Consider the following 12165-nt stretch of genomic DNA (forward strand, 5'->3'; position numbering starts at 1 on the left):
CCCCTTGAATTTGCAAGTCCCAGTCGGTCTGTGAGTCCGAAACCTGCTGTGACAACATCGACGTGATGGTGCGATGCAGACGCTCGACCATCCCGTCAGTTTGCGGGTGATACGGGGAGGTACGAATTTTTTTCATGCCCAGGAGCTCACAGACTTGTTGGAGTAGTTTGCCGGAAAAATTTCTGCCCTGGTCGGTCAGCAGCCGCTCCGGAGCACCTTTGTCCAGGACGTATCCCTGGACAAAGGCCTCCACGATGGCTGCTGCCGACTGGTTGGCAAGGGGCCAGGCCATAGGCCAGCGCGTAAAGTACTCCACACCAGTCAACAAATATCTATTGCCCCTGGGGGTGGCGGGGAATGGGCCCAGATCGATTGCAAGGGCGGGTTAGACTCCCGTGCTGGTGGTTTCCGCTGCGCACACCGAGGGCATGACCCCAACAAATCCCCGATATCCCTTGTCATGCCAGGCCAACAAAAATCAAGCTGGAGCAAGGCGAGGGTCTTTTGGGTCCCCAGGTAGAGGAGGCACTCATGAGCGGCCCACACCACCTTACCCCGCAACCCAGAAGGGACCACCAGCCGGTGTCGATGGGATCTCCCGTCCCAATGCATTAGCAGACCCTGGACCATTTCCCATGAGTCGGCATCACCCCTCCCCCGTCCAGCACCCCCGACGCGACGACGCAACGCGAGGAGGGAGGTATCCTCCATCTGGAGGCGCCCCCATTCAGTGACAGGTAACCCCAATAGGGAATCTTTTCCCTGTTGTGCGATCGAATTCGCCATCGCCGTTGCGTCGTCGGCGGCCGCCAAGACCGGAACAGGTAGCTCCCCCGGAGGCCTGCAACGTCCTGACCCCAGGAGGCATGCGCATTCGGAGGTGGTTGGCATGCGCGACAGAGCGTCCGCATTGGTGTGGCGAACGCCCTTACGGTATGTAGTTTCAAAATCAAAGTCCTGGAGAATCTCCAACCATCGAGACAATTGTCCCGATGGTTGTTGAACTCGCAGGGCGTACTGTAGTGCCGCATGATCTGTGCGGACGGTGAAATGCCGACCGTACAGATATGGGCGATACTGTTGGATGAAATAGACAATTGCCAACAGTTCCCGACGGGTGACACAATATCTTTGCTCCGCTGGAGACAACACCCGACTACCGTACGCGACTACCCATTCCACGCCGTCAACCACCTGGGAAAGCACGCCCCCAATACCCGAGTTGCTCGCATCGGTGTCGAGCAAAAAGGGTTTAGAAAAATCGGGGTAAACCAAGGGAGGAGCTTTTACCAGAGCGTCCCGAAGGGAGCGGAAAGCAGCCTCCTCCTCTTGTCCCCAATGAAACCGAACCCCCTTTGACGTCAAAGCGTGTAGGGGTTTCACAATCGTCGCAAAATCCGCGACGAACCGTCAGTAATACGACGCGAATCCAACGAAGCTCCTGACCTCTCCCACCGAGGTGGGAGTTGGCCAGGAGCTGACGCACTGCGTTTTGGCGGGATCGGTAGCAATACCTGAGCGCCCGACGATGTGTCCCAAATAACGCACAGATTCGCGTAACAGATGACATTTTTGGGGTTTAAACTTCAGATTAGCAGCCCGCATTTTGAGGAAAACCGCCCGCAACCTCTGGAGATGTTCGTCAAATGTTTTACTAAAGACGATAACGTCATCCAAATAAATCAAACACGAGTCCCATTGCAATCCAGCCAAAACCAATTCCATCAATCGCTGGAAAGTTGCCGGCGCTGAGTGGAGTCCCATCGGCAACCGGTTGAATTGGAACAGGCCGTGCGGTGTACGGAATGCAGTTTTAGGCTTTGAATCATCGTCCAGAGGAAGCTGCCAGAATCCCGAAAGCAAATCCAATGTGGAGAAGAATCGCGCTCCCGCCAAGGCGTCAAGCGATTCGTCCATCCGTGGGAGCGGGTATGCGTCGGCAACAGAAATTTTGTTGAGGCGACGAAAATCGACGCAAAACCGCAACGAGCCGTCCTGTTTTTTAACCAGGACGATCGGCGCTCCCCAAGGGCTGGTAGAGGGAGAAATGATGTCGGCGGCTAACATGTCATCAACGGCCGATTTGACATGGTCCTTTTCGGCGGGACTTAACCGAAAAGGATTCTGACGTATTGGCGCGCTGTCACCTGTATCAATATGGTGACGCAGCAGATGGGTACAACCCAAATCGAATTTGTTCTGACTGAAAACGTCGTAAAATTCACGCAACAGTGTTTTAAGCTTTTGACGCTCTAAATCCGACAGGTCCGTCGATCCCGCACAAAGCGCCTCGAGCCACCCTTCATCGCTGTCCGAATGTGGTCGCGGCAGAGGGACAGTGCTTACGTGGTTCGTGACGGGTTCCTCACAGGGCACCGGCGTTGCGTGAGCAAGCACGGTCCCTTGTGGAACCACCACCGTCTGCGACCCCACATTAAGGACCGCGATGAAAGGATCCCTGTCCCCTCTAACGATGGTCTGGGCCGGAATTAAGTTAGGTCCGCTAACCCCGGCCCTAGACGGTCCCAGCAGGACCCCCTGGTCCACCATGCCTTTAGCGAAGGGCCGACGAAGTTTCAGAGGTACCAACATTTGTGCTCCCGGCGGTACGTGTACTGTTCTATCTACGAACGCTGGTACCGTTGCGAACGCCGTCCGACCCGCAACGGGGGACGGCAGAAACGCCATGCGTCGGCCTGATGGGAGCTCAATGCAACCCTGGTCGATTAAAATACGAATCAGCATTTTGCCCAGGAAGTCCGACCCCAGCAGGCACGGAACCGCCAGCGAGGAGGAAACAAAATCGGGCCAGACAATTTAATATCACCGATACAAATTTGCGCTCGAATTTGTCCAATGATGCCAAGCGAGCCCCCGTTAGCAGCGTAGAATGGCACGTTAACGGGCAGCAAGGGACGGCTCTGGACAGGGAGAATATTGTAAATTAGTTCCGAAATGATAGTCGCCGATGCTCCCGTATCGACCAGGATGCGCACCTCAACCCCGTCAATGTGTCCCACAACGGCTGATGACCCCGACGATGCAGCCACAACGTGATGGGCCAACACGGACCACTGGCTGGGTTCGATATGAGTCCCCACAGTGGTGCGTGTTGGCGCGACGCGTGCAATGTCGGCCCCCCCGTTCGTTGCGGTGTGCGAGTGTGTGATGGGTTTGTGCATGGGCCAAACATGAGGGGTGCCGCGACTCGCCGGGTTATGTCGATGGAGCTTGGGAGGAGGGCCGGCGTCCCGTCGAGGCGTCGTCCTGTGCTGTCGAGGAGAGCGGCACCCCGAGGCGACATGGCCCCGGATGCCGCAGTTGTAACAGCGCGGGAGCGCTGGCGACGACGATGGATGGTCGAGGTAGGTCGATCCGTCCCGGCCCCCCCGTACTTCCGCTCCCTGCTGCCGTCGACGGCACAAATTTCCTCGTCCGGGAGGGTGACTGCAGCCACAGCACGCCCGCTCGCCGCCTTGCTGGCCTTCCGTCGTTGCGAGAGCAGGTTTGCGTGGAGGAGTCGTGCAGCCTGGAGGGAACACATCTCTGCCTCGTCCTGTGCCACGACGACGATATCCAAGTCGTCCGCCAGCAGGAGTATCTTCTCCGTAACCATAGCGTCCACGCCTTCGTTGTCCATTCGTGGGAAGGCCGTCTTTGCCAGTGCCAGGAGACTTGTACGATATGCCAGGGGCGACTCTTTTGCACCCCGCTGGCGATCATAAAAGAGCTGTCTGCAGTCCGACGGTGGTCCGTAGACTGCAGCCAGCAACTGCAGTGCCATCTGTAGCGTGGAGCGTTTTTTCTTCGGCGCCGATGTAAGAGTGGCGAGGGCGTCGCCGTCGAGGAGCGCCGGCAGCGCGCGGAGAGCCTCGGCATCTGTCCACTGCGCCATTTCCTGGTGTGTGAGGAAGCGGCGCTGGAAGCCGCCCCAGTCGCCATCCTCGCCCACAAACGCTTTGAGTGGAGGTAGCCGTTGATGCAGCGCAGCGGCCGCCTTGGAAGGTCGCTCTCCGTCGTCCCCCTCACCCGGCTCTGCTTCGGCACGAGCGACGGATAGTATCGCCGGTCGCACCCGTGGTGACGCTCTGTCCGCTGGTGCGCCCGCCGTCGGACGCGAGGCTCAGGCCGGCCACGCCCTCAGCAGCTGCTGCAGCGATGGCGGGAAATTCAAAGTCGGGCTCCGTCGAAATGGCGGGAAGGCGCGCTGGTCGTCGGTTGTCGTCGTCCCGTGGCGGTCCACCAGCCCCCAGCCGTGTGATCTGGTCCAGCGTGGCGGCAGCGGCGTACAGCAGCTCCGCCAGTTTCGCGTGCGCCTGCCTTAGTCCATCTGTCGACGGCCCCCCATCCTCCCGATGCTGCGGTGTGGATGCATCCGGTCCCGGCTGCTCGATGCCTTCTTCAGCCGTCTCGGGCTCCACAACTGCAGCGGTGTCCTCTGCCTCCGGTACCCTGGCTCGAGCTGTCCGGCGCGTGTCCATGTTCGTGGTTTACTTCTGACACCAGATGTTATATAGTTGAAGACTCTTGGACGCCGGGGTTGGAGGCACACGTATTTATTCCGCGTCAGTAGGCACAATTTACGGACATACAACACTGGAGGGGGTATCGGCCCCCTCACCCGGCTAGCTGGGGATACACTTGCTAGCTATGTCTAACCTACCTCCTAGTCCTCCTCTAATGGGCTCGGGGAGGCTATCTGGCCCGACACTGGTAAGTCGGGCTTACGGTACCCGGAGTCCCAGACCAGCTCTGATAAGAGCACCGGCTCTGGCTCTCGGGACCACGCCGCTGGCTCGGTCCTGTTCGGCCCTGATAAGGGCAGCGACCCAGGGGAGTCCAGGGCTCTACCTAGACGGTCTTCGGTCTTCACTGGTTCAGCTTTAACATTATCTCCCCGAGCCCTCCGGCTCATCCCCTTTTATACCAAACCCCGGCTGAGGGGTGGGGCCCCGGGGGATCACAACTCCGGGCAGCCCCCCAGGCTCCCCGGCGCGGACGTCGTTGGGATCACCTCCCCGTGCACTCACGTAGCCACGCCCACTGTGTTTGTTTCCCGTGTGATCCCATGTATAACAGCCCCTCCGTAACACCCCTACATTTGTATGACCACTCCCTGTTCTACAGAGTGAGAGTGAGGGGAGTTTGTATGATCCCTCCCTGTTCTACAGAGTGAGTGGAATTTGTATGATCGCTTACTGTTTTACACAGTGAGAGTGAGTGGAGTTTTTAGGGTATCTTCCTTGTTCTACAGAGTGAGAGTGAGGGGAGTTTGTATGATCTCTTCCTGTTCTACAGAGTGACAGTGAGTGGAGTTTTTTAGGATATCTCCCTGTTCTACAGAGTGAGAGTGAGTTGAGTTTGTATGATCTCCCCCTGTTCTACAGTGAATGAGTGGAGTTTGTATGATCTCCCCCCAATCTACAGAGTGAGAGAGTGGAGTTTGTATGATCTCCCCCCATTCTACAGAGTGAGTGAGTGGAGTTTGTATGATCTCCCCCTGTTCTACAGAGTGAGTGAGTGGAGTTTGTATGATCTCCCCCTGTTCTACAGAGTGAGTGAGTGGAGTTTGTATGATCTCCCCCCATTCTACAGAGTAAATGAGTGGAGTTTGTATTATCTCCCCCTATTCTACAGAGTGAGTGAGTGGAGTTTGTATGATCTCCCCCTGTTCTACAGAGTGAGTGAGTGGAGTTTGTATGATCTGTCCCCGTGCTACAGAGTGAGTGAGTCTAGTTTGTATGATCTCCCCCTGTTCTACAGAGTGAGTGAGTGGAGTTTGTATGATCTCCCCCTGTTCTGCATTGGGATTTCCTTTAGGTTCTCTTCCATCCTCCCAAACATCACAGTGCTGAAACGTTTCCTGCACATTACTCAATGTGGATTACACAACGCAAGATTTCCCTCTACTGTGAACAATTGGCAGGACCCTCATAAGAAAGAGCCTTGAGACTCAGCCAGTCTTTCCTGGGTAAATGAGCGTCAATCTTAAGCATGATGCTGACATCAGCGTGCCGACTGTGTGCCACGTGTGATGGATTTTGAAAAGGACAAGGTACACGGGAATATTATTCAATGACATTGACACTTGATAAGAAACATTGACACTTTTTAAGAGGAGTGAGACGTAATCATTATTGGTAAACAAGCATAATAATAACAATCCACCACGACATTGCATTGTATGTTTTGTCAGTAGTCTTCCTGCCTGTCCTTTCTCTGTGGCCTGAAGAAGAGCCACTACCTTAAACATCAATTATTTGAAGTTTTTTCTGCTTTTGGCAGTGGTAAAGACAATGGTCAAATAATATTTCAGCCAAGAATGCCAGCGTGTTCATTGTGATTTGTTTCAATCGCAGGATGAAAATGACAACAGCCCCATTTTTGACCGGAATTCCTACAGCATCGCTATTCCAGAAAATATTTTGGCGGGTAAGATGAGAATCTTTTCTGAAACAACATTATTTTTTTAAAGATTCGAACACTTGAAACATTGCCTGCTTTGCCAAGGGCTACCTGTATTAGTAACAACAGAAGTTGAAATTAAAACTTTTTTTCAAATAAATGTTTAATTAATTTATGCTATGCATTTCGTTGTTCAAAGGTCATCATTGCTGCATTGAGTTTTGTCCTTCCCTGCAGGTGCCACGGTGCTGTACGTGAATGCCACAGATGGCGACCAATCGCCAGAGTACGGTCAGCTGTCTCTCATCTACTCTCTGGAGGGCTCCACACAGTTCCGAATCAACGCTCGCTCTGGTCAGTAGGAGGTCGCTCGTTCGCACGCATCCAAACATGTCACCAGTTGAGCGACGAGAGTAAAACCTTACACTCATGGTGCATGCATCGAATAGAGCACGTAAGGATATACGAATTACGGTTTATACAAATTACATGCAAATGTTGGCTTCAGGCTCAAAACCAAGCGAGTTCCTGTGATACTCGTTGTATCGACCCCGGAGGAATGATGAGCTGAGTCGACCCCAAACAGGATTTGAACTCACAACCTTCCAACTTTGAGCCCTTCGCTTTGCCGCTGAGCCACTTTGAATGGCTTCAGGTTAAGAAGTGAATGCGTCAAAGCAACGGGATGGCACTCGTGAGACGAAGAAGGGGCTGATGCTTGGATTGAATCGTGGATCCAAATTGTGGAAGGGGTGAGTCATTACTTGCCCAAAGTGATCAGGGACCGCTTGTGCACATGAATGCCCCTGAATCACAAGGTAGTGACGACCGCCACACTGTAATGAGGATTCCTGAAGCCGGCGTATAGAGATGCTCACTGTCCTGCTGCTGTATAAAATAACGTGTCCATGATTTGACTGTTTTGCGTCGATGGTCTCGAGCAAGGCTGTGTTTCTTACATACGCAGGTTGGCGATGCCACGTGGCATGCAAGGCATTCTGGGAGGATTGAGCCTCTGGTCACAATCACTAATTCTTTAGAACTTATTTTTGTGTTTAGTTTGTTTTTATTTCCCCACACCTCCGATTAGCATGATTGGCTAGGTACGGTGTGAAAGAAATTCAACATACATACATCACACCCTTTGTGATCTGGATATCACCTTTTGAATGTAATATTATTAATCATACTTGTTTCCAAGTATGATTAATATGAGTGTCTTTCACTCCGTGGCGACTCGCAGCGCCGCGTCCTCGGTGACTGCTCCTCACACTTGCTCTGTCTGAGCTCCCGGTCTCATCCTCTGGCATGGCAGCACCATCACCGAACGGGGCCCAGCTGGTGCTGCCAGTTTCCCATCAAGAGTTGAACGTCCGGTTGACTTCTCATATAAATTTTACAAAAATTTAGTTTTTTTTATTGCTGAGCTGCTGCATTATTTATGAAATTATCTTTGAATAACAAATTTAACGGAAACCCTTGAACAATTTCCATGTACAAATCTACCACTCGGTTTTGGCTGTTACATTTTTTTTTCTCTATTAAATGACAAAATGGAATATTTTTAACTCTAATGTTGGGTCCTCATGCTCACATAGATGTTATAGCTTAAAATGTGAACTACTTGTCTGTCTGGGTTCTGAAGACCTCGAGGCTAGCCATACCTTTGCTGGATTCGTCAACGAGCTTAAACCATTATGCAAAGTCTGGTCATCCTCGCAGCAGCGGCTTTATAGTTAACCATGGAACAAAGATGGTCATTGCATCGCTCGTTTTCAGATGCACTGCTTCTGCGGCCGTCTATAACACTCTTACTTCCGATATTAGGACGCCACTGAAGCTATGCACTTTTAAATCATCTGGATTGAAAACTAATGTCATTAGAACTGCTTTTGTTTTTAGTTTGTTGTCCTTCCCCCACACCTCTGATTAGCACGGTTGACAACGTATGGTGCGAAAGAAGTCCAGCACACATACGCACATGGACATTCGTGGTCACAGTTTTGACTCGAGAATTAATTGCTTTTTGTCTCGTTTGTATTGTTTTTCATTTGTTCTGTCTCAGTTGTAAAATATTTTGTTTAATACCCTAAATGTAACATTACCATAATTTACATATACAATGAAATATGCAAAGATAATAATACATAATCACTTCCTAAAACCACCATGCTCTGCACGCATCATGAGCCACCGCAACACGGAAACTGCTTACCAAGTTCCCATTGTGGTATGAATCCAGTTTAATCAATGAATCAATGAGCTGTTACACCCTCAGTAATTAGCCCGCACAAAGTGTCCTGGGAAAAATGAAATCTAATTAGAGAAAATTACTAAGCCATATGTGAAACTGGAAAACAGTTGCCACTATTGCTGACTGACTGCGCTGCTGCCGTGTGAAGAGTCGATGTGCCCCAAGCGGCATGACGACTGCGGGTCCGCGCTCGCCCACCGGGGCCGTCGTGCGTGTGTCCCCACAGGAGACGTCACGAGCACCACGCTGCTGGACCGCGAGGCGGTGTCGCAGTACATCCTGATCGTGCGGGCGGTGGATGGAGGGGATGGAAACGACCAGAAGACCGGCATCGCCACCGTACGTCCGCGGTGGCAGAGCGGGGTCACGCTGGCTCGCCGTACAATGGGGGCCTCTCACCGGGCGTTGAGCTGTGGCATGCTTCGGTCGTTTGCCAGTTCATCAAAGCTGAGAGATTGGTTGAGCGTTCCATTGGCCCAATTTCAGAAATGCTTTCACTCGGAAAATTCCCAGTTATTATATCCTCTATCTACAGTGTACGCCTTGGAAAATTACATAAAATGTACAGCCCAGTCACAGAAAATAACCGCACCCAGCTCCAGTACAGCAAAACATCAGCTGGGAGGATGGGCCTGGTCTTACAACTGTTCCAATCGCACATGCATCACACGTTTATGGGTGTTGGAAAAATTAGGCTGTGTGCCTTTCATAAATTCAATGCTGTGTGTTCCATAAATTGGCTAACCCGGTATGGCAGGTGAACATCACACTGCTGGACGTGAACGACAACGATCCCGCGTGGAGAGACCTGCCCTACGCCGTCACCATCGTGGAGAATACACCGGGCGGCACCGACATCTTCACGGTGCGCCACCGCTGCTCGTCGCCACTCGCCGCCGCTGCCCACATGCAGCAGAGGCACCGTCACGAGGGTCACACGAGGACGGGGGGAGGGGTGGTCTCTACCCTCCTGCAATCAGTTCCCCCAGGGCAACAGTGTTCCAGCGCGGTCGCTCAGCGGCTCGCAACGGAAAGGTCACAAGGTCTAAATCCCGGTCAGGGGGTTGGCTCGGTCCATCAACCCATTAGCGGTCGGTAAAATGTTACCACTGTGGCGCTACGGTGATTATTCAATGGGAAAACTCACTCCCACAACAGGAATGTGGAATTTCCATCGCTAGCTCAGGGCTATAATCGGGACACTGCCCTTGAACTCATTCCAGCAGAATATCACTGCCTTGACAAACTTACCAAGGCAACATATTACGGCCATTGCATGTGGACAAATGCAGTTGGGTTTAATATTCAGAAGAGAATACTTTTTATTGATTCAGGGCTCGGACATTCTCGCCAAGTCTCTGTAAAACCACTTAAACTGGATGCACATGTGGCTGATACTACATAAGTCTTCATTAGCTAATTATGTTTTTTTATTGCTTTGTTGACTGAATCAATGATGTGATCAGTCACTTTAATTGAATTTAAATCCATTTGCTAGTTCATTCGTCTATTTGACTATGAATTATCTCACACATTACATTTCCTCAGTGTATTGCTCAAAATCGAACACGATGCACAACACATAAAATGCGCCGTCGTGCTGGGCGGACAAAAAAAAACCCGGCGGCAGCAGGACGAGGGTCCCGTTTGTGCAGAGAAGGTGTCGTCTGCTCGCTATTGTTTACCCCACGCAAGCGGCGGCACCCGTAGGTTGCATGAGCCCTAATTAATGGGGTTTATCTGGACTGAATTAACCACGTCTGCCACAGGCGATAAGCAAAAATTATGGAAATGGCAGTTCTTTCTCCACGAACGGGGAACACAATGCCACATCACTGGAAGTAAGAGCAGCGGTTTAATTAAGTGCCGCTGTTGACGAGGTGCCATGGGGAGGTGGCACGGGGGGTGGGGGGTACCCACGAGTGAACGTCACGGCACGACTGCTCTCGCCACAGGTGTCGGCAGCCGACCCGGACCTTAATGAGAACGGCACGCTCGTGTACGCCATCGATCCGCCGAACCCTTTCTACCGAATCAACACCGCGTCCGGAAAGATCCGCACCACGGGGCTACAGCTGGACCGCGAGGACCTCAACCCCATCTCCTACGCCTCCATGAGGAGCATAGTTGTCTCCGGCACCGACCGTACGTGCCCGATCCGTTACCGGAAACTCACTCGTTTGCGTGTGCATTTGTCATGTGTTTGTTCGAGCCAATGTAGTGACGATGATACGTGACGAAAATATATTACCGCTTTATTTACGAGATAAATGAGGCAAACAATGGCCCTTATCGACAGTACAGCAGGTTCAAATGCAAATTTTCTCCAGTGTTGTTAATTCCTTGCCAAAAAAAAACCAGGGGAAGCAGCCAATACACATATTCATCAGAGCAGCTTTAACTGTTGTGCCAGCTCTGACAGGCAAAGAGGTAAAGTCCTTCAAAAAATGAGTTTCCTTAAACCAGCATCCACCCCAACGGCAAAGCCAACCACGTGAGTGCCACTCTGTCGAGCGTTTTTTCTTTCGGACAAAGGGTGTGCAGTTTCCTCAATGTCAAGCCACACAATCACGTAACCATGTTGTCGATACAGTTCATATATAGTGTCGGCAGTAAAACAGTAATATCATCAAGAATATTCATAAAATAGACCTTCAAACATAATATACATGACAATATTTAAGACAACCTTCATGCACTGTTACAAAACAACACGAGAATAATAACAACAATACATTAACAGTGGCAACAATGAAAACCATATGCCACAACCGTGTTGTATTTCCATACCAAAAAATAGTGCAGTTACATTTTTTTGAGCCCCCAAATTGTGGGCCAACCACTTGAACTGCTCACTACACAGGAAAAACGCAGGGGGAAAGCACGGCACAACCCAAACAAATGATCCTGTGCCTAATTAATCCTGTGGGGTGATGACCTGCTTTTGTGAATCACAGCCAGATGCTATATCATTTGTTTAAATAGTTGCTAAGTGACGGTTTGCAAATGCGAGGTCCCATCACCTGGTAATCGTTTTTATCCACGTGCGCACTGCAACTTGACATCTCAACGTACTCGCTGCGATCTGCGGGCAAAGAAAGGAGGACTTCAAATTATTGTCTTTTTTTTATTAAAATATTATTGCCACTGCAGTCCTTTAAATGTTTTTAGCTCAAAATGCCTGAAAGCTCACAATGGAACGGTAATATATACAGCACTTGATGAAGTATATGAGTAACAGGGCATAACTTGTGTTTTCTTACAAGTTTAACATCACTTAAATGTAAAGGGCGTTATTTACAGGCGTGTTGCACGTTTGCAGGACCTTACCTTCCTTAGCGACAACGGCAGGGGTGGGCGCTTTAGGGCCTGCACAGAGCCGGCCACAAGCACAAGAAAACATCAGTGGGAAGCACACATTTCCTCTATGACTATGACGCGTTTTACAAGTGTGATTTTAATGTGCGTACATTTAATTGCAATTACAATTGGCCATTTACCTTGAG

General features: G+C 51.1%; 1 protein-coding gene across 1 annotated transcript in view; it reads left to right on the top strand.

The window, feature by feature from the left end:
- Nucleotides 1–12165, top strand: part of LOC133350498 (cadherin-23-like) — a 222572-nt gene that overhangs the window by 113809 nt on the left and 96598 nt on the right. Inside the window, exons 19-23 of the mRNA XM_061564838.1 lie at nucleotides 6360–6432; nucleotides 6643–6759; nucleotides 8886–8998; nucleotides 9417–9524; nucleotides 10615–10804. Coding sequence (XP_061420822.1) covers nucleotides 6360–6432; nucleotides 6643–6759; nucleotides 8886–8998; nucleotides 9417–9524; nucleotides 10615–10804 — 601 coding nt within the window. The remainder of the gene's footprint in view (nucleotides 1–6359; nucleotides 6433–6642; nucleotides 6760–8885; nucleotides 8999–9416; nucleotides 9525–10614; nucleotides 10805–12165) is intronic.

The sequence above is a fragment of the Lethenteron reissneri genome, chromosome 34, assembly GCF_015708825.2.
Source record: "Lethenteron reissneri isolate LAM-NWPU_2019-01 chromosome 34, ASM1570882v1, whole genome shotgun sequence".
In the NCBI taxonomy this organism is placed as follows: Eukaryota; Metazoa; Chordata; class Hyperoartia; order Petromyzontiformes; family Petromyzontidae; genus Lethenteron; species Lethenteron reissneri.